At 43.0% G+C, this 25,034-nt stretch overlaps 2 protein-coding genes and 1 long non-coding RNA gene across 5 annotated transcripts in view; 1 reads left to right on the top strand and 2 right to left on the bottom strand.

Moving 5' to 3' along the window:
* Nucleotides 1-10,556, bottom strand: part of DSG2 (desmoglein 2) — a 47,521-nt gene extending 36,965 nt beyond the window's left edge. The window contains exons 1-2 of the mRNA XM_036321048.1: nucleotides 10,420-10,556; nucleotides 10,003-10,106 (exon numbers count right to left, since the gene is read on the bottom strand). The gene's annotated coding sequence lies outside the window, so the exon portion shown is untranslated. The remainder of the gene's footprint in view (nucleotides 1-10,002; nucleotides 10,107-10,419) is intronic.
* On the top strand, nucleotides 1,628-12,172 carry LOC118662551. Its single transcript, XR_004969782.1, has 3 exons — nucleotides 1,628-2,247; nucleotides 4,967-5,035; nucleotides 10,443-12,172. It is a non-coding gene; the product is annotated as an uncharacterized LOC118662551 (long non-coding RNA).
* Nucleotides 11,173-25,034, bottom strand: part of DSG3 (desmoglein 3) — a 27,583-nt gene continuing 13,721 nt past the window's right edge. For all 3 annotated transcript variants that reach the window (XM_036321050.1, XM_036321051.1, XM_036321052.1), the window contains 8 exons: nucleotides 23,684-23,955; nucleotides 22,702-22,841; nucleotides 21,108-21,335; nucleotides 19,227-19,475; nucleotides 17,720-17,859; nucleotides 17,361-17,424; nucleotides 14,981-15,246; nucleotides 11,173-13,784 (listed from right to left, as the gene is read on the bottom strand). In XM_036321050.1, the coding sequence (XP_036176943.1) occupies nucleotides 13,167-13,784; nucleotides 14,981-15,246; nucleotides 17,361-17,424; nucleotides 17,720-17,859; nucleotides 19,227-19,475; nucleotides 21,108-21,335; nucleotides 22,702-22,841; nucleotides 23,684-23,955 (1,977 nt within the window). In that variant the 3' untranslated portion in view covers nucleotides 11,173-13,166. The remainder of the gene's footprint in view (nucleotides 13,785-14,980; nucleotides 15,247-17,360; nucleotides 17,425-17,719; nucleotides 17,860-19,226; nucleotides 19,476-21,107; nucleotides 21,336-22,701; nucleotides 22,842-23,683; nucleotides 23,956-25,034) is intronic.

Here is a 25,034-nt window from a genome sequence, read left to right as displayed (position 1 = left end):
TCCACCTGGACACCCTTCTGTGCCTCAGTTTCCAGAACTGTCCAATTGGATTCATAGTGCCCAACACATTGGGTTATTCTAAAGATTAAATCAGGAAATCTGTGTGAAGCATTCTGCGAGGTCTAGTACATAAGGGTGCAATAAATGGCGATATATTATGACAGTAATTATTGCAAGTGTGCATGTTAATTTGAACTCTCCCTGAAAAACAGAAATACTAGCATCAGCAACAGATGAGGACACTTCTAAGAAAGGTTAACTATTGGTGTTGGAGTAATGGAAGAGCCCATAAAGTTATAAAGGATTGATTTGCTACTAGAAAATTTGGCCAAAATGGCAGAGTTCCTTCTGTGGTTGGAGGTGCCTTCATCTCCCCTTGCCCAGGCCCCCTCCCTCTCCCCAGTTCTGATTTTGCCACTTTGCCAGATCCAGTGCGGTAGCCATCACCTCTTTCGTTCCTTTCAAGGTTTAGTTTGTTCCTGTTCATTGAGCATTTAATTTTGTTGGAGATGCAAACATAAATGTTTCTTATTCGAAGAAACAAAAGTAGATCTTTATGAAATAGATCTTATATTAGGAAATAATATAACTAACTACTATAAACTATTATAAATGCAGTGGTAGAGATATATGCAGGGTGTAATGTGATCATAGAGAAGGGAGTCCTTTGCCACACTTTGAACCATGAGTTAGAGAAATCTCTTTTAGAGTGTGTGTGCAGTGAGCTGATTCTTAAAAGAATAATTGTGAAGGAGATGTTGGGCCTGCCAGGACAGAGTAATTCAGAGCATAGCCACTGGTGAAGAGTCGGGGGTTTCAGATTTATCCGTAACAAAAGCATGGTTTTCATCCTATTGACACAGAAAGGGAAGCCAGAAGCGAAAGCCTGTGTGTGTGTGTGTGTGTGTGTGTGTGTGTGTGTGTAAATGGAATTTGAGATATTAGAGCAATATCCAAGTAGAAAAGCCTAGAAGTAGTTTGAATTGAGGAGAAGACCATTGCAGATCAATTTAGGTGGCAAAATTTTCTATTTTTCTGTCTGTTCTTTCTTAATGCATTTCTTATTCTCTGCCTGCCTGTTAAATGCTTATGCCTTTTGAGTCCTTTCCTTCCTCCTTGGCACCAAGCATGAATCTGTAGTCACTCCCATTGTGCAGATCTATCACAGCTTCCTCTCCCAAGCCCCGAACACGGGGCACTGCCATTTGGATATTTCATAGGGGCCTCAAATGACCCTACCCAATTCTCGGGGCTATCAAACTCAGCATACTGACAAGCGATTTCCCCGCCCCTCGGTACCGCTCCAGCCCGCCCTTCCTACTTCCTCCTCTTCCTTGTCAATTTGGCCAACAGGCCAAGAACCTGAGAGTCATCCTCAGCCCTCCTTTTCCCATACTCTCCGTATCAATGACTTCCCTTTCCCTCCATTCCTTCTCCTCGGTGACTGCTCACGATGACTCACACACCTGCCTCTAGCAGTTGCTTTGGGGCTGTGGTGATTTCATCCACGTCCGCTACTCCACCCACCCCTCGTTCTCAGGATTGTTAGTACTTTGAAAGCAGAGGTCATAGCACATTCATAGTGGGCCCAACCCATTGTATCCAGCACATAGTAGACAATAAAAACTTGCTGAAACCAATTGTAGGGAAAGGTGTCTGGAATTTCCACTGTGGAGAATTAATCGTGGCTCTGTTCAGACAGTGTAGGTCTGGGATTGTGTGTGTGCGTGTGTGTACAAGCACTGGTGCCCCCACACGTGTGCCCGTGCTGGTTTTATGTGTGTGTTTTCTCCAACCATGCTGCAGCAGGAGCAGGAGCAGAATGGCAGATGGTGGGTGTGAGTCAGGGCTGCGGAGTGGCCTGGCTGACAGGGGAGAGGTGTCACCCAGGATGTACAGGGCGTCGAGGGCGGCAGGAGAGACAGACAGGGCAAAGGTGGAGGAGTTCCGGGGCCGGCTGAGGAGACTGTATCCCATCAGGTGGGATCAGGTGGGGAAATGGGAGAGGGTTGGTCTCCTCTGTAACCCGGAGAAGGGTGGCCTTTGGCAATAACAGGGTGGGAAAACTTTGTTGCTGTCCTGAGCTGGAATGTACAGAGTAGGACCGAGAGCCCAGCAGACGGCGAGCCCCATGGTCTAACACAGAGACGCCAGCACCTTCTGAGCGCACTTTGGGGGCAACATCAGGCTGAGCGCACAGCCACAGAGGCGGACGCCCTGAGAGAGTGAGGGAGCCGGAGGCCAGCGGTGAGTCACCCTGTGTCTGAGCCGTTCCCTCGGGGCCCCTGTGAGTCAGTGTATGACAGCCAGCTGCTGGGAGGCGAAGTCCCTGAACCAAATCCCTAAAGGACATCAGTGACTTGGTTCGTGGGACAGGGGAGAAGAAGACGCTGCAGTTGCAGAATCGGATTTGGCCCAGCAAGGAAAGCAGAGCTTTTGTTCTTGGACCTGAGCAGAGTGCTGAGCACAGTTTAAGAGATTCTTTTCCAAAACACATCCTGCTGGTTTTCAAAGGTGATAAGACCATAGCCTTGCTGGCAGTCTTATCAGAACCTCCGAAAGGCCTTGATGTCCCATCAGAATGCCTCTCCCTCCCCCTGACTCACGTTTCAATCCTTTGGCCCGAGGCTCTGTGCTGCCTGTGTACTGCTGGAAGGGGGCATGTTATCAGTCTTCACATCGCAGCAGGCTGCTGCTAGCGCCCGGGCCTGCTCCACCGCCGCCTTTGCACTCTCGGCTTCTCTACCCAAGAACCTTCTGTCTAGATGTGTACACACGTGACTCCCTCGCTCTTAGCTTTTCTGCCCCTCAAATACCACCTTATCCGTGAGGCCTTCTCTGGCCACCTCTTTAAAACCTGCGATTGCTCCCACCCCAGAGCTCCCCACCCTCTGTCCCTGCTTCCTTGTTCTTGGCACCTCGCAGCCTAAGGACTGTGCAGTTACTTATGTATTATCTGTTGCCATTCACCAGAATGTCAGTCTCACAAGGGCTGGGCTTTCTCTGTGAGCTGCTAGGCCTGCAGCAGGACCTGACCCATTGGGGGTTCTAGGTGGCCATTATCTGAAAGTGTGAATGAGTGAACAAGTGAGTATGTTTTCAAGGTTATTTTGGAGGGTAGGGTGTGTGTGTGTGTGTGTGTGTGTGTGTGTGTGTGTGTGTGTGTGTTTAAAATGAGGGTAAAGATCCAGAGACTATTATATTCCTGGAAGGATGTGAGTAAATGTCCCCAGACTGAGTCAGGGTGCGTTGGGAGGCCTGTTCTACTATGGACAACGCCCCCTGCCTCCCACTTTGTCAGATGGGTTTCACTAGGACCTCCTGCACAGCACGAAGTGAGAGGAGTTCAGAGAACAAGGGAGAACTTTGCAATGTCCCTCCTCTTCTTTAAGACTCCTCTCTTCACAGGGGAGCAAAGTGCGAAACCATAAGCCATACGGGAAACCCCTTTCCCTCTGCAGTGAACAAAGACAGCATTCACGAGGGCAGCGTGACACTGGGGAGGTGGGCTTGGTTTTCCCAACTCCATTTTCTGAAAACACTTCAGAATGCGTCTCTGGCTTTGGTTTCACCCTTGGGTTTGTTTATGGGAATTCCTGGGAAGATAAGGGAGATAGCAGAGGCTGGGGAAGGGACTGGAATTCAGGGCCTGCAGGACAGGGTTTGTGGGTTGATGGCAGGAGAGTTTACGCAGAGTGTCAGACAGAAACTGTAGGCCTGACCCAATGTGGCTAATGACCTCAGGGAGACACAGAAAAGCCCCTCAGAAGACAGAAAAGATGACCTCAAGTTGGTTAAATCTCCAAAGACCCTGATTCCTAATCAGGTCACATTCTAAGATGCTAGGGGTTAGGCTTTTGCAGAGAGAAGCAGAATCTCAAAAACAAATAATTTCCATTTTAAGGTAAAAACAAGGATTCAAAGATATGAAGTCACTCATTTTAATTGACTTCCGAAATTAATCTTGTTGGTGGCGATTTTTATTTCAGTACCATACCATGTAGTAATTTGTTAATCCATTTGTGAGTTATTTACGGTACTTGTTAAAATGATTAGAGCACATTAAAGTAATTCAATAATGATGTTACTTACTCACATGTTTGACATTTCCTTGGGTGGAGATACAGGGTGGATTCTAGTTTGGAAGGGGAACAGAGCGAACTTGGCCATGGGGGGCATGACCTTGGCCACAGGGAGTCATGACCTTGTGGATGCATCTGTCACAGGTGCCCTGCACAAAACATATTGAGAATCACCGCTTTGAAGGACACACTTGGAAGATTCGTGCTGCCCCCAAGTTATAATATTGCTATCCTTGAACCCCAAATTAGATATTATGAATGGCAAGTTATTTCTATGTACTAACTTTACTTTTGTTTCCAAAGTAACTGAAAATCTTTTCACATGATAAATAAGAATTAATGGACTCAGTTGCATCTACACACCCAGAGAATCAGAGATCTAAGGCCGTTTGCAGATATGAAGAGAATCAAAATGTCTCTAGTATCTGAGCATTTCAGGAAAATGTCTGTTTTTAAACCTGTTTTGTTTGTACTGTAAATGTTTTATCTTTTTGTTTCTGCAGTGGGTCTACTTTGAGTTTCATTACCTCATCTAGTTCCTTCTTAAAAACGATATTTTATTACATAGAAATATGTTCAAACATTAAGCAAACCTGTTAAGCAGAACTTTGATACATAGAAGGTTGTGGGGGAAGAAAAATAGTTTGCCTTCTCCCCTTCAAAGCTGGAAAATTCTTTTCCTCCCTTAGACAGTGGGAAAAATTTTCCCCTGGTGATTTAGTTTTAACGATCCCAGTGACTCTTACCAGCTTGCCTGAGGACAGCTGTGTTTAAAGATTTTTAAAAAAATCATAATGATAATCACTATATGCTTTGAAAGCAGACCTCTCCTTTTACTAGGTGATTTTCTGTGAATTTACTGTAACTTTTTTTTTTCCTCCCAGCTGGATCTGAATAACATCATGCCTCTGGAAAGAGTCACACCCATTTCATGCAGAATCAGGACAATAAAGGTAAGTCAGTCAACGGTGACTTCTTGTGACTGATTCTCACGGGTATGAAAGAGGAGGGGCGCGTATCATTGTGTGTCTGTCTGAGCTGTAGGATTAGAACACTCTGATGAAGTAATCAGTAAATCTGATGAGCACGCAACACGTTAAGCAGAGCAGTGTTCCTGGGAAGACAGCCTTGAACAAAGTAAAATCCGTGTGATGGTGCATGTGAAGGATTGCTTTCTGGTCCATAGAGGTGCATTGTGAGCCTCCATTGTTTGGCTCTGTGGGGAAGCTAAGCCTCATAATTTTCAATAATTGGCCGCTTAAGTTCAGAGTATGGTTTATTGTTCTCCATACCTTGGATTTCCACCTCAGAGATATGAATAAGCCATTTAACACAAACAAAAAATTCGAAGAAGATTGTGGCTTTGTGGCTTTCAGGGTAACAAGATGGTGGAAGTTCGCTAGATTGTTTTACTTATTTTTACTTCTTAGAGACCAAATACAGTAGGTGATGTGGTCAGAATGGGAAACCTGAGTCCCAGTGTGCTCTGAGGTCCTACGTGGACAGAGGACACATATGTGGTCTGAGGGACACTGGACAGTGTCTGTACACAAAACACTTGGCCTCCTGACCTATGACGTAATGATAGTGCAATTTCCCTTTGTTTTCTGAGTCAATAGATATTTTATAAATACTAAAGGTATTTACTCCGGGTTGGAGTAACAGAGTGCTCGGTGTGATTTATAATTTACTGTGAATTAATATATCAAACAATTTAAAGATGCATCAGCTAGTTATGCTCAGATGTTTAAAGGAGGAGGCAGGAGGTAATGGTTATGAAAACATCAAGCACATCACGTTCTAGAAATAAGGTAAAAACACATGTAAAGGTAAAGGCAAGCTTCACTTCCTTCCCTTTTACATTGGGTTAACCAGCTTTTGCAAATAAAACTCTTTTCACTTGGCCAGCAACTTGGCTCCACAAACCGCACAGAAACCGAACAGAAGCATAGCCATTGAGTGTGTGTGTGTGCAGTAATTGCTATTCCAGGAGCATTACCTAATGTATGTGTCCTACTGGAGGTGAGGTCAGTAGCATCATTCCTTTCATGCTCATGTTCAACTAATCTCACCCCACCCCACCCCACCCCACCCCACCCCACCCCACCTCACCCACCCCACCCCACCCAACCCACCTGGCTGTCCTATTCTGCTTGGTGGAAAGAATATAATTAGAATTTTAGGGAAAAAGCCTCCACTCTGCCCGTTTCCAAGGAAGCTCCATGGAAAATTGCAGTGGCGATTCTCATGAGCTGGCTGCTCATCTCTATTTGCCTGGGTATTCAGAGGAATTCCAGTGCAGGACAGACTAGATGGAACATGCCTGTGGCTAAGGCAAAAGATTAGCGAGAAAGAAATATTACAGCCGTAGTTTGGAGTTGCAGAACGAGAATTAGCGAAGTTGATTCCTGACTCTGCCTTTGATCAGCAAGTTCCTTTTCAGCCTGTTTTTTGTTTTTTATAAAGCATCTGTACAGTAAGACTTTGGATTAGATCATGTTTTGAGTTCGTATGGTTTCAGTGGCTTGGCTGTCAGCACTCTTGAGTTGAGTTCATTTTGAGGATTTAAATTATAAATGACAAGGATGTGCAAAGAGGTTAAATTGCCCAAAGACACACAGCTCGTAAGTGGGGGAGCTGTGATTTGAACTCAAGTAGTTTGTCTCCAAAGCCTGAACTCTTAGCCATTAACTTAAAACACAGAATTAAAAAACCAAATGAAACCTAAACCATTTTAAGTTTACCTTTTGTTAACTATTAATGTATGTATAGCATACCATTATTTTTGGTTGACTAATAGACGGAGTGAGATTTAAAAATTTTCTCTTAGGTGCTCCTGTAGTAGTTTTGATTTTCTGCAAACTTTAGCAGGTTTTCTTTGCCTGATAACTCATTGTTTCCTATGAAAATATCCAACAGCATCTCCTGACTTGTTCTTTCAGTGGAAACATCCCAGTCTACCCACAGCTGGCTGGCTGAGTTAGCAACAGCATGCGCTGGCTTGCCCTGCAGGCCCTGCGAGTCTTTGTTGCCGGGAGAAGGCCTCCTGTCATCTGGGCAGCACAGACCTTAGTTTGCATCTTTAAAAGGAAATTCACAGGCCAGCACAAAGAGGGACAGTTCGAGGGTCGAAGAAAGGCAGCAGAAAGAGTGGCAGGTTATAAAATCAGCTGGGAGTTCTGCTATGAGCAGCCAGACAGTATCTTCTGAGGAAATTCCCATAGCAATTCATTACAGCTGAGAAGCAGAGGGAAGATGCAGAAGAAGAAATATAATCAGAACCTATTAGACTAAGGGTTTATCACACATTAATTTTTTGACATACAGACAAAAGGTTGTCCATATTAATATAGGCAACTTGACGAGATTGGAGACAAGTATGTACCCAGAAATCACCACCACAATTCATGCCATAAACCTATTCATCACCTCCAAGAGTTTCCTTACACCATCTTATTGTTGTTATTATTTTTATGATAAGAGTACTTAACATAAGATTTACCCTCTTAGCAAAAATTTAAGTATATAATATGATTAACTGTAGGCTCTGTGCTATACAGTAGATCTCTAGGACTTACTCATCTTGTATAACCAAATCTTTGTACCCTTTGACTAATACTTCCATTTTCTGTTACACATTTTATTTTTTAACTAATCAAAAGTTGATTAGTAAAAATATGGATGAGAATAAGTAAAAGTTTGGTCAAACAAGACGTCTTCATTCTGCTATACCTAAGAAAGGTGACACATCCAGGCGATTCTTCTCTTGTGAATAATAAATTTAGAGAGCCGACTTCATGCATGTATGTCCAGTCCATGGAGCTGGTGATAGGAAGACCCTGCTTCAGCTAAGCCAAGGGACATGGTTGCCTGAGGCAAATGTGTGTGCGAGTCAGTTGGACAAGGGAAGATGTAACTGGAGTCAGTCTCACATTTTGTGTTTAGATACTGATTTCTGGCTTAGTAAAAATGCCGCCTTGCAGGAGCGAAAACCATGTCATTATGTCAGCTAAGTAAGTACGGGATCACCTGCTTGTGTGCTGCTTTATACTTCAGAAAGCTTTTGGCAGTCTCCTCTTGCTTAGGAAACCGGATAAATGCTTCCTGCGCCTTCTGAGAAATGAGGACATATGTATTTTTTCCATACCAGTGTTTTGCTTATATTATCATGATCTGGTGTTCTGTGTTTTCACATGAAATTTTCTGCTTGCTAATTTAATAATGAAAAATTCAGCACACAGAAAACAGCAGAGATGTTCTGAGGCATAAAATTAACCATTTGTATGCCATAATCATCTATAGATGCAATTCAAAATATTGTGGCGAGGGGATGGTTTCAGTTTTGGATGCGTGGCAGTTAACTGGTTAAAAATACAATGGTCCCATGTACTTCAAGGGAATAAAGGAGGAATGGAGATTGCCACCAGGTGTGCGGATGATTGAATAAATTTGTAATCCCTCACCGTTCTGGCCTCGTGTGTCCTCCTTCGGCGACCTAACAGAGATGGCTTTAAGGAGTAGAATAGTTGTCGTGACTGTTAAATGGTGTTGTTTTTCACAAATCATGAGAAAACTAGGATGAATGCATCCACTTAAAGTTATTATTTAAAAACAAAACAAAAAACAAGCTCACAGATACAGAGAACAAATTGGTGGTTTCCAGAAGCCAGGGGTGGTGGTGGTGGCGGCGATGGGGTGGTGGTGGTGGGGGGGGGGGGGTAAAGGGGGCCGAAGGGTACAAATTTATTATTCTAGTTATAAAAGAAATAAGCCCTGGGATGTAATGCACAGCGTGGTCACTATAGTTAATAATACTGAGCTGCATATTTGAAAGTTGCTGAGAATAGATCTTAAAACTCCTCATCACAAAAGAAAACATTTTTTTTTGTAATTATGTAGGATGACGGTTGTTAACTAGATTTATTGTGGTGATCATTTCACAATATTTACAAATACCAAATTTAAAAAAAGTTATGCTTATATCTAGACATTCATATAACCTCTTCTAAAAAAGTGTACTGTCAAAATAATTCTTAAGGAGTTTACCGAAAAAGATTACATGACTTCTATGTAGCTTGTTTTGTTGTAAAATATGGAAGAGAACTGGACATTGTGCCCTGAAAAATAACTTCACACATACTTGAAATAGCAGCAAATCATGCACTTGCATTATTTTAATCCATCTCTCTTACTTTTTTCTCTCTTTCTTTTTATCTCTCAATATTAGATATACAGAGAGATATGTATAACTGTTTGTTCTCTCTCTATGTACACACACACACACATATACACGTGGGTGGGCAAAAGCAGGTTTACAGTTGTAGTAATAATACATAATTAACAAATAATAATATGCAAAGAAACTGTTTCTTGTACTTACAACTGTAAACCTAATTTTGCCAACCCTTGCATATATATGTATATGCCTACATTGTATGGCTTCTTTAATCTTTAGAATTATATCTAGATTTCTAATCTTTTACATTTAAAAAAATTATTTTGTTTTCTTTGTATTCTTTCTAAATTTTCATGTTCTACTCAAATCTTAGAGCTGAAAATAGATTATTTTGAGAGTAACAATTGTCAGTAGTGCTGAGTAATTATAGTCAGACCTTTACATTTGTGTCACAGTATTGTATGACCTTGAGGAAGCCACTTTGCTTTTCCGGAGCCTCTATTTTCATGGCTGCAATCTGAGGGTTCTTTAAGAATGAAATGAGAACATGTCACTCTCCTGGCCGCCTGGTAGACAGCCCTCACCATGTCTCGTTTCTTTCCACTCTGCTAGCTGCACTGTTCTTTTAGACCATCATTCCCTTGAGTTTTAGCTGCATCTGTGTGTGTTTAGATTTTTTGGTTTGTATTTGTAAACAGAACCAAAAGCCATTGTATTAACGAAAAAGAAAGTAAAGACACCAACCTAGCGTGGCCGCGGTCTTGTGGGAGGGGATCTCAGCACAGCCTGGACCGGATAAAGCTCAGGAACCTCAATATTCGTCCTGGAAGGCATGTCCTTTCTGTCACCTGGAATGCAAATGGTTGTCTTGTTTTCTGACCAGTTATTCCCCTGACACAGAGCCTCCTGGACTGCGTTGTTGAACAAGTGTTAACCCACATAACCTGTGACTCAGTCACTCTCTGTCACCCGGTAAAGGAGCTGAGAAAGTGCTGAGTTGCCAAGAGCAGGAAGGAAAGACCCTGAACGTTCACTTGTTTTTTAATTATTAGTCGCATCGAAGCTAGTCAGTTGGGTGTATTCCTTTTACGCTCTTGGTTTTGAAAATTAAGATTTTTATTCTTGACTTTTCTAAGAATAGGAGAAACTGGTGGCATTTACCTACATGGCTTTCATTTTTCCAGAAATTGAGTTGATCATCCGAGTTAAGCCGTCCACTTTCTTCACTCAACATCCATGGTAATCCAGTTTCTGCTTCCCGTACCGCAAGTCCAAGTCCGCATTTAAGAGTGAGGAAGGTCAGTCAGAAGCAAGATCTGAAGTTCTGAAGGGACTTATCCTGTGGCATTTCTTAAAAAAAATAAAAGACATAAAATGACAAGCATTTAGTGGGGAGCAACCCCCCGCTGTGGCTAACGCTGTCACCAGAGCCATGTATATTTTTTTTCATCATGTTAGGCTGGAAACCTTACCTTTTTTTTTATTCCAACCTTTCTCTCTGAGTCATAGAATGCCAAGACTTTTGCCTGAAAGATGATGCTAGATTACCAAACAAATAATAAACGCGTCACAGCCTCCGGTTAGCCTGAGTTAGCCCTAACCTCCCCCAGCATCGTCTGCCTCCGCCTGAGGAAGGTCCCGGCTCCTGGCATGTCCTTCCTGCCTGGGAGGAGGCGGGATGGGCGTCAGCTGGGAAAATGACAAAAACATAGATGGAAGTCACTTTCTTATATCATGTTTTTAAGTAACTATTGATTATAGAGAGTAGTTCAGCCTTTAGTGAATGGTTAAGGAAGTACTCATAAGTTTGTCATCAAAAGGTTTATTATAACGATGTTATACTATTAAAGTTTTAATATATATAGTTGTAAATTGATGATACAGCAAGTAAAAAGACAGTTTAAATTTTTTTTCTGCTTAAAACAATTTTTATTTTTGGTGAAAAAATACAGATACATTTTTTGCTTTGAATTTATTTTACATGGCAAATCAACTTTAGGTCCTCTGAGACAAGGCTGATGTGTTTTCATTTCAGAACACATTGAATTGCTGTTATTCCACTATAGAACCTTTCCTGCTATGGCATGGTTTCCTCTTCAGTCTGACAAATGCAGCAACATTCCCATATCCCGATAAGTTGGGTTTTAAGAGGCAAAGTTAAAATCCTTTGAGGATCCTGAGTACACTTTTGAACTCAGAATAAGGGTTATTATGACTATTAACTTCTGTATAAACAGAGGCACAGCTCAACATCCCAGAGAAAGCTTCTTTGAGACACAAGAGAAGGGGTGCCCAGTTGTCATAGCAAAGTGACTCCCTCAGGACCCAGCAGGCTGCTCCAAGGGGTCAGGTTCCCCTCAACTCAAGCCAAGTGCACTGCAGGCCTTTAAAAGCAGCAGCAGCCTTGTCTGGAAGAACATGCTCCCTGCACTCCTCAGGCTAACCTGGCAGCGCCCTCCTGGGAGTTGTGGCATCGGGGAGAGGGGAGCATGCTAGATGTGAGGACATTTAGGGGGTCTCTTCCCCCCAGGTATCCTCAAGACTGCACGCACTCTGCTGGGTGAAAACATGAACACTTTGTTACTTAGCATTCCATCTGGAAAAACAATATCAGTTTTGAATTTGGCAAAAAAAAATGAGGAGAATTTTAGAGACAATTAGAGATAGTGGAGCTTCACGGTGACCTGGTAGGGACGTGGCCTGCACAGAGACGGCCATAGCAGGGAGGGCGCTCTCTGTGGCTTAGAGGCTGGAGGTCTTCAATGAGCAGAAATGATTTGAAGAACTGCATGGCTATCATGATAACATGAATGAAAGACTATATCCTAAATCTTGACTAACTTAACATTGTTACGTCAAGAGTGAAATTGCTGTAGCTGTTTAATTAAAAAAAAAAAAAAAAAGAGCGAGGCTTGAAAAAAATCGATGTTCCTGGTAATCCCTTTTCATATCCTGTTGAACCTGAAATGCTGCTTATAATACATATTCACAAATGTCATCTCGTGCTATTTTAGTCAGAAGCCCCTTTTTGCTCGTGAGAAAGCCATGTTTTGTATTTCCACAAAGTCTGTAGACATTGTTAACGTAATAAACATCATGACATGTCATATGTAAATCCCATTTACCCACTGGCATTTCAAAAATAAGGAGCATTTTTAACTATTAATATAGGATTTGTTGCTAAGAAGTGTGTAAGAAGGAGTTCAGTGTAAAACATTTTCTTTGCACAGATCATTTCAAGATGAATAAAGAAACCCCCGATACTATTTACAACTTACAAACCTTTCTTAAATGTTCTATGATAAAATTGCCTTATTCTTAGAATATGAGGCAAATAGTTGTAGCAAGTTTACAGCATAAATTGATAGCCCCTTAGCTTGAGGAAAAGATGCGCTTAGGGTCTCCCAGCACCAAGAAGATGGAAAAAATTCAACTCTGAGTAACTCTCTTTTCCCCTCCTGAGTAACTCAAGATGCTTTAGCCAACACCTTAGACTTGTACATCATTATTCATGATACAAGAAAAGGCGACAGAGACAAGAACTGGGACTCTTGACACCAAGTGCTTAATCTCCTAAAAGTGCATTGCATTTTAAAGCGATGGATGCCTTTTTTTGGCGCTGCAAAAGCAGAAGTTCAAAAATTGTTGGGGAATTTTCCTACTGAGTATGTGAAGATTTTTTGAAAAGCATTAACATTTACTACCACTTGAATAGTATTTGAGAATTAAGAGTGGCAGCATCTTCACTTTGGGGGTATGAACTAGAAAATTCAACTGTAATTCTGATCCCTTTATGAGCGTAGCAAGTAGGTGCCCAATTACACCAATACCAAGACTTGCAATGCCGTTACGGATAATTTGGTCCAAATATCTCTATGGGGCCAGCATGCTACTCCAGGTCACTCTGGTCATATCAGACGGGAACAGGGGTCTTCTGTGTAGATCATGTTACACGACCCTCGCAGCTCAGCGGCACCATGTAGGTGGCCATGGCCACTGGCCATGGGACAGATCACTCTTTCTGTCATGACCACGTTCTGCATGAGAAGTGGATCCAAGGCCGCGGTGGGAGGCTGCGCGAGGGAGCCAGACGCCGAGTAAGTCTCCGTCACCAAATAGCCGCCCTGCTGCAGGGGGTCGGGGATGCAAATGGCCGGCTGGAGGACAGAGCCGGAAGCAGACCAAGTGCAAGCTCCTTGGCCGCCCGACGTGGTCTGGCCCCCAGACAGCTCTGAGTGCTGGATCTCTACAGAGTGGCCGCAGGCGCCCGTCCCGGCACCGCTGCCGTGGGTGGGCAGCTGAGACTGTTGGCCTTGGCCATCGAGCCCCAGGCTGATCTCTGCGAGTTGTTTGAATTTCGGGCCCAGCGAGTCCAAGAAGCTCTCATCCAGGTCATCGGCAATGAAGCTGCAGCAGCCCAGGGAGCCCACGGGGGAGTTGGGGGCCCCCAGGCCTTCGTTGTCGTAGATCAGCAAACAGTCATTTGCTTCCTGGCCATCGGCTTCCTCTGCGCAGGCGAATGCTTTCTAAAGGTGGAGAAAAGTAGGCACATGAATTTAAAAAGAGACTCAGCAGAAGAATGTAGTACCATCCCTCCACTCAAGGTCTGATCATGCGTGCGTGACTTCAGTAATCCGTGGACATAGACAGAGTCTTCGTACCAACAATCTTGGCAGAAATTATCTGGGGCCTGGAGAGTAGTGTAGTTGACTTTCCCTCAGAATTGAGCCTGGCCGAGGCTCAGGCGTTACTTCTTGGTTTTGAAGGCACTTACATGGATGTAGGCCTGAAAACAAATGTGTATGAAGCCTGGAGGTTACTCCCTGGGCCAAGTGTGAGGGCCCTGTGTGTACTTGTGCCCATGCATGTCTTTGTGTTTGGGGGAGGGGAGAAGACATCCCACCGTCATCCTCTACACAGCTCCCACCCAGACTGCGGCCTTGGCCTAGACTCTGCAGCCCTCGTGGGAGCCTGCCCTTGAACTAGGACCCACACCACCTCAGGCTATCCCAAGAATCCTCTTCCCAAACAAGCCATCCCTGCCAGGCTAGCCTCAAGCACAGTGCCAGTCTACATTAGCTCATCTGAGCGCAAGATCCTGCACTTGCCAGTCTGAAACCAAAACTGTATGTGAGATCTGTTCTAATCACACACCAACCAGGAGGCAAACAACCTGCTCCCAGAGTCCTCTCTGTTCTGGTACCCTTGTCCCTTTAAGGTTCTGTGCTCATTGGATCTGTGACCACATCCCTTCTTCGCACTTTTATTTTTGGGTCATTGATGCAATGGTTCTTCAACTATTCTGGGCATGGACTGCTTTGAAAATGTGAAGAATACTATAACCTTTTCTCATAAAATATATGCACTTCTGTTCCGACATCCTTTATGGGATAGGAAATACAAAACAAGCTGCTTCGCATTTCTAAAGGGGATGTTGCTGATCCGGAAATGCAAAAGTTTGCCGTTCATTGCTGTTCCAGTTGGAAGGATGAGGTGCCGCTTGCTATCTTCTCTCACTTTGTGTCTATTTGCCTATTTTTCCTTTTGACCAGGAGCCCAATTTTGACAGCCATCCTACTTTATTTGTATCATTTAGGCAAAGAACCCCGATTTTTTGTTACATTTTAACAAGCTGTAAAGCAACTGCAAAACCGAAATATAGTCAAGTAGGAAAAGATCCCTAACGTCCATAACAGAGCCGTGAAGTTTCTCACCGAATTACCTGGGAAAAGTAGGACTCCAGGAAGTTCATGCTTATTACTCCTTCACTGCATTCCCTGTGGGTCCCGCCAGTGGAATGCCTTGTTCGCATGGTTCCCGACTGGCCTGCAGAGCAGAAGCCAAGCCCGGCGGTGGCTCCGTACCCCGCGGCTGCCCCAGATCCCGCGGCTGCCCCAGACCCCGCGGCTGCTCCAACGCTGGTGGTCAGTTCCATGCCCGAAGCGCCTTCCACGGCCGTTCCTCTGGCACAGGCATTCACACAAACATCTAAACACAGGGGAGGAAGTTCTCTAACGTCTCCTGCTGGGGTTCTTTAAAACCCTGGTCTTTGATATCCAGGAGCAGTCATTAAGTAAAGCAAATCGGTGGGGGAAAACATAATGCTACGTCTAGTGGTGATAAGAACACCCACAGTCTGCTATGTGAGAGTAACCAGGAGGGGAGGGCATAACAGGGGGTACTGGCAGGTGAACGCGCTCTGGAAACATGCTAATTGAAAAATATACAAAGGAAATGGCTTCCCAGTGACAGCAGCCAGCAACGGAAAAGTAAAAACAGAATATTCAGCACACCGCCGTGGAAAGCTTCTGATGCAATGCTTGTTTGTTTTCAGGGGAAAAAGTGTAATGAAGCTGCCATATTGGCTCAGTCTGAAACCCAAAGAGGAGACATACTTATGTGATCATGCAAATTAGCTGGTGCTAATTTGGTGTCTTGCTGCCTAAGGAAAATGTATGAACTGTGACTATTCTGCCTGTTACCTTTACATTCTACTGTCGTAGAAAGTTCTTTTTTTCTAGAGAATTCTGAATATAGCTTTGCTATGTAATTATATTGGGGGAGCAGGTGAGGATTGGGGTCGCTTTTAAAGGTAGACAGTTGCAGTTTTGAGGATATCTCATGAAGATTTTATATCTATTGCTAAGTATAGAATTAAGAAAAATTCTACTATTGGGCATTAAGGTCTCATTGTTCCTCTAGTTTACGCCTTAGTTGTGGCATTGAGATAATATGAATAAGAGAGTCTTTGCTAAACTAAAGGAATAATTTCACCTGTATGACAACATAAGTGATCTTGTTCCATTATGGTTGAAATAAGAATTGGTAACTGGACTCAAATCTGGATACTGTTAGTTCGGTGGAAGGAAGAAGGTCAATAAGATTGAGGATGTGCACATATGAGATTTTAAGTGCAAATATTACCAATGTTCTGGGCATATATCCTAAGAATCCCAAAACACCAATCAGAAAGAATATATGCACCCAAATGTTCACATATCATTATTTAGATTAGCCAAGATCTGGAAATAGCCCAAGTGCCCATCAGAAGATGAGTAGATAAAAAAGCTATGGTACTATACACAAAGGAATACTATGCAGCAGCAAAAAGGAAGGACCTCTTACCCTTTGCAATAGAATGTATGAACCTAGAGAGTACTGTGCTAAGCAAAATAAGTCAGTCAGAGAAAGACAAGTATCACATGGTCTCACTCAGATGCAGAATCTAAAGAACAAAATAAACTGATGAACAAGATAGAATCAGAGGCATGGGTAAATGGAACAAACTGACAGATCTCAGAGGGAAGGAGGGTGGAGATGACAGGAAGAGATCAACCAACGAATATATATGCATATATGCATACCTCATGGACACAGACAATAGTGTGGTGAAGGCTCAGGGGCATGGGGGCAGGGTGGAAGGAGGCAGAGGAGGAGACAGTGGGGAAAATGTGTAATAGTCAACAACAACAAAAAGAATAGTCAAAGTTGGGTGGTAGTACAGTGTTTGTTATATTTTTCTATATGTGTGAAATCTTTTCTATTTAAAAAATCATAATTGACTGTGTGAGAGCTATAGTTCAGTTCATTAAAGTTTGAGAAAAGTAACAAGTCTTCATAGATTAAAAACAGTGGCATCAGTGGGCAAATGAACTTTACTGAAGCCAGATTTAGGTCATGAAATTGACTAATATCCTAAAAATAAACCATTTCATTAAAACTCTATTTTAGCCCTAACTGGTTTGGCTCAGTGGATAGAGCGTCAGCCTGCGGACTCAAGGGTCCTAGGTTTGATTCCGGTCAAGGGCATGTACCTTGGCTGCGGGCACATCCCCAGTAGGGGGCGTGCAGAAGGCAGCTGATCGATGTTTCTCTCTCATCGATGTTTCTATCTCTCTATCCCTCTCCCTTCCTCTCTGTAAAAAATCAATAAAATATATTTCAAAACAAAACAAAAAAACCCTCTATTTTAATGGTATCACCTCCTAGCATATACACAAATATGCAAATTATTAAGAAAAGAATTTAGAACACTTCTTGTTTTTCAACATTTCTTATTTAACCCACTGTGACTTTCAGAAATAAATTTGATGTTCACATACCAGAATTTTCCATGAAATCAGCTCCATTGGAGGTTATAAGTGGCACACAAATATTTGTGATTTCCTGCAAACCATGTTAAAAAAAATACATTAAAGACACACACACAGATTTTGTGGCCCTTTGCAAATGGTGACATTACAAGAAACCCAAATGCTTGCAGGAATAACCACTTTTAGGATTTGACGTCTGAAGAACTAAGATCTTAAAAGGCTCCGTTCATTTTAGCACTGACTCCAAAGGGTCCTTGAGGGCCAGGGAGCCCCTTATTTTTATACCCCAAACCCCCTTTCCTATCTGAATATAAACAGAACTTCCCTCTATATAACTGAGATAAATGTTTGACACACGGGATCCTCACCTTGTCTTCAGGTTGGGCCCCTTCGATCCCCCATTGGTGAATTGTTCCTTCTGAGCCCTCAGGAACTGGGATGAATCCAGTGGTTGCTCCCCCAATGGGACCCTTCCCACAGTCACAGGTCAGCAGCAGAAGGGGGGCCACTAGCATAAAGGAAGACAAAGTAGTAAGACATTTCAATCTCTCGGAAATGAGTTAACATGACGCTTGTCAGAAATGTTACAAAGAAAAGAAAATATTTTTAATATTTATGGAAAATCTAATAGAAAGCACAGTTTGTTTCTGTGAAATAACATTTGGTAAATTAAACATAACCAAAATTTCATATGATCATGAAACTGAAGGAGACAGAGCGGTTATTCTTGTGATATGTGTATTGTTGTCTTAAACGGGCCCTGCTTGATGGCTGATGAACGTGGTGGTTCAGCTCCTCCATCCTTGTTCTTATTATGTAATTTATTCTTATTATGATGGCGTCTATTTGTACATGTTGAGGCTGTGTTTATGGTGTCAAGTGAATGCACACTGGATGGACAGGATTTTAGGTGGGCGTGATGTTTTAGTGGTCTGGTCTCCTCTGCGCTCTTAGGAAACAGCAATTAAACCAGCAAACTGCACTTCCTTATGCTTTAAAAATACCTTGTAAGTTAACATTTAAGTGAATGGGTTTAGTGAATTTTAACTCTAAAAGTCTATGGTTTTTTAATGAATTAGGGAAGTGACTGTGAATTTTTTCAAGGATTTCTCTTATTTATACAAGAATTTACCAGAAGTTCTTTTAAATTAAAAATATGATTTGATTCACAAGATTTCGATTTAAATGCAACTTTTTAGAAACCCGTCTATTGAATAAAGTGCATTTTACTCTTATTAAAAAATAACACATGTGTGTAGTTTTCCTAAATGTGTTCAATGACCCTGATCATATGAAGTGAAGAAGCTATAAAGGGTGTGCATTGAGGCGGTCAGCTGTTTGGAGAAGGGCTGGATTAAGCAGTGCTGTCTCCGAGCCTGTGATAAGTTACTGTGTGCTGTAAAGCACACAGCCCATGATTTCCTCAATTTATTTGTCCAAGGCTCTCTGTTTATTTCAGAACCTCATGAGACTTGGATGTGGCGAAAACATTTTAGGAAGTGTCTCCCTCATGGATAAAATCATTGTTTTGATCATGAGGATTATTTTCCCCATCTTGATTCTCTCATGCTGTTTTCTAAATGTCTAGCATTTATTGCTTGCTTATGCCTTATGCTAATGTCTGCCATTTATGACTATAGATTACGACTCACATATATGACCTGCTTGGCTGGGTATGAATATAGATTATTGGCAAGTGACACGTTAACTGTAAACACTGCAGATTCTTCCTGGGAATGCCATTTCCCCCGGCTTTGCCTATGAAAGTTAGGGAACATGTCTACTGCATCGCAGACATGCATCGCCCGAGTAGGGCGAAGGCCTCTGCAGTGCTGACCCCCGGGGAGAAACAGGAGGAAGCATGGGGATACTCACGCAGCAACAGCAAAAGGCCAAGCAGGATCAGGCCGATGGCGTTGGGCCCCAGCCTCCCAGATGGCTGGTCTCCATACCTGGGCCCGGGCTGGGGGTCTGTACAGGTGTCCCTGTTGTCACACTGACACACCTCCACAGCCAGGTTGTCTGGAGTGTCACACTGCCTGTCTTGTCTGTCTGCAATCACGAGGGATATGGGGTACCTCCCGGGGGACAGCTGCTGCTGGGCGGTCAGCAGTGCAGAGGTGGCTGTAGAGAAATAATCATGCAAATCAACAGTGGGACAGGTGCCTTTTCTCTAAAACTACTGCTTTTGGTTAACAGAACCAGAGTTCCGTAGACGTCACTGTCGCAAGCAGTGAGGCTAATGGTAGGGTGAGATGTGAGCAGTTACGAGGCTACAGGGATTTGGCTGGGTAAATTGGGCTGTACATCCTCCTGATCCCAGAGGGTCCCCCATGAAGACCCATGAATGTCCCCTACCCTGAATGTCCCCACAAAGAAGAGGGGCGCTGGCATCATTTAAGTCCCAGGTCCCTCTCCTGGAGCGCACCCGCTCCTGTGTGTCTGCCTATGCCAACTCCTTGGTTCTTGGTGGCCCTCTTGAGACAGGCAGGAAGCCAGGACAGTGGGGCACGGACATGGAGACCGTAGCTGAACAATCTGGCGGAGCCATTTACAGCCGTACAGAAGGCCGCCTCCTTGGAGACAACTGCTAGGCCTCAGCTGTATTTCAGCTCCAGGCCCAGACAAGCAGCAGCGCCAGGTGGGCGACCCTAGGACCTGCTGCGATGACTGACTAACCCCTGCCCTGAGACTGACCAATCGGTGGAGACCACGACCCTGAACCTAGAAAACGGATTAATATTCTGCTGAAACCCTCCCCTGAGACCTTTCCTAAGATTCCCACCTGCAAGAAAGAGATAAAGTCTCCAGACAAAGGACTCAGCGTGTGCTCTCCCTTTGGGGGAACGCCCCCTTTCCCACCATTCCCTTTCCCTCTTCTTCCCCCACAGGCACGCATCTCCTAAACCCTAAGGGACCCCATGAGGCTTGTAACCAGGGGAGCAGTGGGCAGCAGCAGCTCGTCTCAGGCTAACCCCTAAACCTGTCCCCAGGGCTCCCTTTTCCCTGACTCCCCGAGAGCTAAGGCAGACCTAGCGATGACTGACACCTAGGACTGGGCCCCGCGGCGCACATGGATAACCGGGAGCATGGTTGGTTCAGAAAGGAGTTAGAGAAAAGTGAGTTCATTTATAAGGGACTGAGATGGCCTGATGGTCACTATAAAATTTGGAAAGGGAGGAGATTCTTATTAAGTCTCTTAGCTCTTTCTCTGAGACTCCTGGCAAAGACAGGAAATGTAAACTTAACGTGGAAAAGGTCAGAAGAAAAGGAAGGATGGATTAGCGCATTGCCATTGGCTAATGGGTTTACCGGTTTCCATTCACCCCATGCTCGGGATCCCTGACTTGCAGCTCTTCTAAGGAGCTCTTCCTATGAGCCCTGAGCAGGCCGGCCCTCCAGTGCGTCCTGTCTGCCCACAGCCTGCTCAGAAAGAAACCTTTATGTATTCAGAAACCTAAACAGCTCTGCAATACAATAGGTGCCTGACTAATCTTATTTTGGTGTGCTATGGAGGTAGAAATAACATATACGAATAACAAATTGGAGTCCACAGGAAAAACAGAAAATATTAAACAGTGCTAACATGACCTCACAGCGTTTCTTTCCTCTGCTAAAGAGAAGAAATTCCCGAGGCAAGGGCTCCATCTTCGTCGCATCGAATGTTCTTCAATTGCTCCTGGAAAGAACTTGCTCCCAGGAGCACCCTCATCCTCCGGGCATTTGCCTTGGTGGTGCACCCGCACTGCTACTCACCGTTAATGGTCGTGATCCGCCACACATTTGGCAGTTTTACATTTTCATCCTCCAGTGAAAACGTGTAGGGGCCAGTGTATCTATCACTGTCCTGCGCTTTCGCGGAGACAACCACGGAAGGTGATGAGCTGCAGATCATTTCCGTTGCCAGGACAGTTGTTGGACAATTTTCATTAAAACCAGGCACTTCAACATAGATGGTGCCTGTAGATGTCTTGCCCGTGTTTTCTGTAAGAATGGCATGTTAGAGTTAAAAAGATACACAGAACAAGCAGGCTAGAAGAGTCAATATGGGGAGAGAGGGGACATATGCAATACTTTCAACAATAAAGATGAAAAAATATAAACAGCCCTGACTGGTTTGGCTCAGTGGATAGAGCATCGGCTTGTGGACTGAAGGGTCCCAGGTTCGATTCTAGTCAAGGGCATGTACCTTGGTTGTGGGCACATCCCCTGTAGGAGGTGTGCAGGTGGCAGCTGATCGATGTTTCTCTCTCATCGATGTTTCTAACTCTCTATCCCTCTCCCTTCCTCTCTGTAAAAAATCAATAAAATATATTTTAAAAAATATAAACAAACAAAAATGAACCTTTTAAGCGTTTCCTGCATGCAGCCAAGTTAGTGTGACTTCTCATGAGAGATTATATTTGTTATTCTTACAAGTAAAAATGACCTACAATCTCCACATTTTGTAAAAAGAAAATTTAACTTGGCTGGCATCTGATTCTGTAGCATTGGCTATTAATTTAATATACTTGGGACCAAGACCTGTAAGGTGATGAATTCACTGACTGCTAATGAAATCAACAGAAAAATAATAGTTTTCTTAAGTGTATCCTACTCCATGATCCCAGCACTGTGTGAAAGATTTTTACTTCTAAAGCTTGGGCCAAAGTATTTGGAATAATAAATGATTTATTTTTGTTACCTAAGATATAAAAGATTATTGAAAAAAATTTAAATATGTTGACAATCAAAAACATTAAATGAAATCTAGCAGTGGCAGGATTGAATCTTTCTGTATTTTTTCCCTTCATGCTTTTTGCTGTTTTCTCAGATGATGTGAATTTTGGTGTTTATTCTTTTGTTTTAACTTTATGTGTGCTTATTGCCTTGAGTAGAAGCTAATTTTATACTTGTCGACACACACATACAGGTTAATGAATATTATTTTTAAAACATTCCAGAATATTTTATTGTTTAATGACATAAGCACATGAGGTCTTCATAAGGAACTCATTGTATGAGTAACTCACAAAGGCACCTCCCACTGGAGCTGAGCTTCCCTTGTAGGCATTCAGCATCAATCTTTATCCATCCTTCTCAAAACCAGAAACTCTGGTGGGTCTAAAAATCCCTGTCCCAACCACAAGCAACCACAGGACGGAACACAGAATTCACTGGTGCTACAAAGGCCACTGAGATGTTGGAATGCTAGCCTTCCAGTTTCAGCTGCCTCGGACTTGAGACCCAAGGCCCTATAATCATTGATCTAGTGTTGAAAGGAATTTGTTCAAGAATCATAATCATCTATTCATAACTAAATGCAATTGGGGGAACATTTCTCTAAATACGATTGAAATATTTTTCTTACCATCGATGGCTAGAACCTCTGCTATGATTGTCCTGTTATATATGAAAGTAGAATCCCGAACCATGTTTCTGGCAAATTTTATTTGAGCCGTTTTTGAGTCAATAATTAGAAAACCACCATCATTCCGTCCAAGGGCATATCTGTTTTATAATAGAAAAAGGTAATATTTTTCTTTCAAATATGGAATGTTACCTACTTAATGACAATGACCCATTTATATTTAATGTATTTATATTGAGTATAAGACATTGAAATATGCTTTTCTGAAAAGCAGCAGAGAATTAACAAATTAGCATGGAAAAACAGTATTTTATAACCCTAAGAGTGTGTTCATCTGGGTTTTTCTAATTTATGCTCGGTGCAGTAACCTGTGTTCTTACTCTTTACACTACAGTAACTGTTTTTGCACGTGCTCTTAGATTTTAGGTGTATGTGTCTTTGTAGATACTGTTCCATCTTATTGCACCACAGCCTTCTGGTGAACTTCTGCTCTTTAAGACTCAATTGAAAGTTTCCATGAACCATTGTCCTGACCTCTGTAGGCAGGCTGAAGCATTTTTCTTTTTGTTTCCACTTTAACTTACGCTTATGTTATCTGTGCTCATAATACAATATCATCTAATGATTCCACTACTTATCTCTTCTCCAGGTAGCAGCTCATTGAGTTGGCCACCTTTGTATATCTTTGTATTCTTGCCATATAATAGTTTGGGTGTTATTTATTTATTTTAACTCAGCTCATTGAGTTGGCCACCTTTGTATAACTTTATATTCTTGCCATATAATAGTTTTGGTGTTATTTATTTATTTTAACACTGGGGATGGAGCCTGAAACCAGGGCATGTGCCCTGAGTGGGAATTGAACCGTGACCTCGTGGTTCATAGGTTGACGCTCAACCACTGAGCCACACTGGCTGGGTGTAATAATTTATAGATTAATACTAAGTCAAGGAATAATACAATGTTATTGAAGTAATCATACCTGACATTTGAAGCAGGTTTGCCAGTGTCTTCATCAATGGCTGCATATGTTCCGAGGATGTAATTGATCAACTTTTTCCTAGTTATGCCTTTTTGAACAGTAAACGTCTTGGAAGCAGGGCGGAATGCAATTCCTTCTCGCACATTTATAACTTGAACCTTGACTTGGGTTGACTGGACTCGATATTGAGAGATTACAGATTGGTGAAATGCAGCTTTGTTTTTGACGGCGATACTAAATTGTGCATTTTGTAGTTGTTCATAATCTAGAGGCTGGAGTAAAAATAAAATGAGAAGAAAAGAAGTGTCAAAGAAATACGGTTTGGCAAACACACAAGAGGACAAGAGAACTCTATCTTATATGCGATGAATGGATCCTTCTATTTCTATGAATAGAAACAGATCTAGCAAAATAGTTTCAGAGAGCATTGTAATGTTGAGACAGAGGAACCTTTGGAATTCTTAACTCATGTAACCTCAGTGTAATGATACTCACAAAGCAGGGTACTAGCAAACGTCATTTTAGGCAACGTGGTGCAGAGGAAAGAACCCACGTGTTATGGCAGCCTGGTTTGAATCCCAGTTCTGCTACTTACAATCCGTGCGACTCAGGGAACAGTATTTCATATCTCTGATCCTCAACTTCCCACTTCTGAAAAAAAAATCCCACCCTAGCTGGATTGGCTCAGTGGAAAGACCATCTGCCTGCAGACCAAAGGGTCCTGGGTTCGATCCCAGTCAAGGGCATGTACCTTGATTGCAGGCCCCTTGAGCCTTGGCCCTGATTGGAGGCAACCAATCTGTGTGTCGATGTGTGTCTCTCACATCGATGTTTCTCTGTCTTTCCATCTCTTTTCCACTCTCCCTAAAAATCAATGGAAAAATATCCTTGGGTAAGGATTAATAAAAACAAAACAAAACTGACAAAAACAAATCCCTCACCTCGTCAGGTTGTGAGGACTGAGCAAACTGAGGCCCATAATACATGCCTCTGAATGGCAGCTCTGGCCCCTCACAGAACAGTCACTGGATTCATGTGCAATGATGTCTTTTCTGATTTTACAAATCCGTAGGTGGCCAAGGCAAACTGTCTTTATAAACTTGGTTGGCAAAGAGGCCTCCGTACAGCAGTGCGGGGGTGGCTTTTTACAGACCCGTTTGCAGATGGTCTTGCATGAGAACGGTTTGACCCTCCTAGGAGCTGGCCCAGGCCGAGGCCTGAGGAACCCGCGGGGAGCCTTCACAGTGAATTTGTTGGGGGTGTTGAGATAAGGACATGCTCATTTCGGTTACATTTGTGTATTCGTGGAAATAATTATAGTAAGAGATCTGGATTTGTGTGTTAACTTTGC

This window comes from Myotis myotis, unplaced genomic scaffold, assembly GCF_014108235.1.
Source record: "Myotis myotis isolate mMyoMyo1 unplaced genomic scaffold, mMyoMyo1.p scaffold_m19_p_9, whole genome shotgun sequence".
Lineage (NCBI taxonomy): Eukaryota > Metazoa > Chordata > Mammalia > Chiroptera > Vespertilionidae > Myotis > Myotis myotis.
This window is presented reverse-complemented; position numbering and strand designations above follow the sequence as displayed.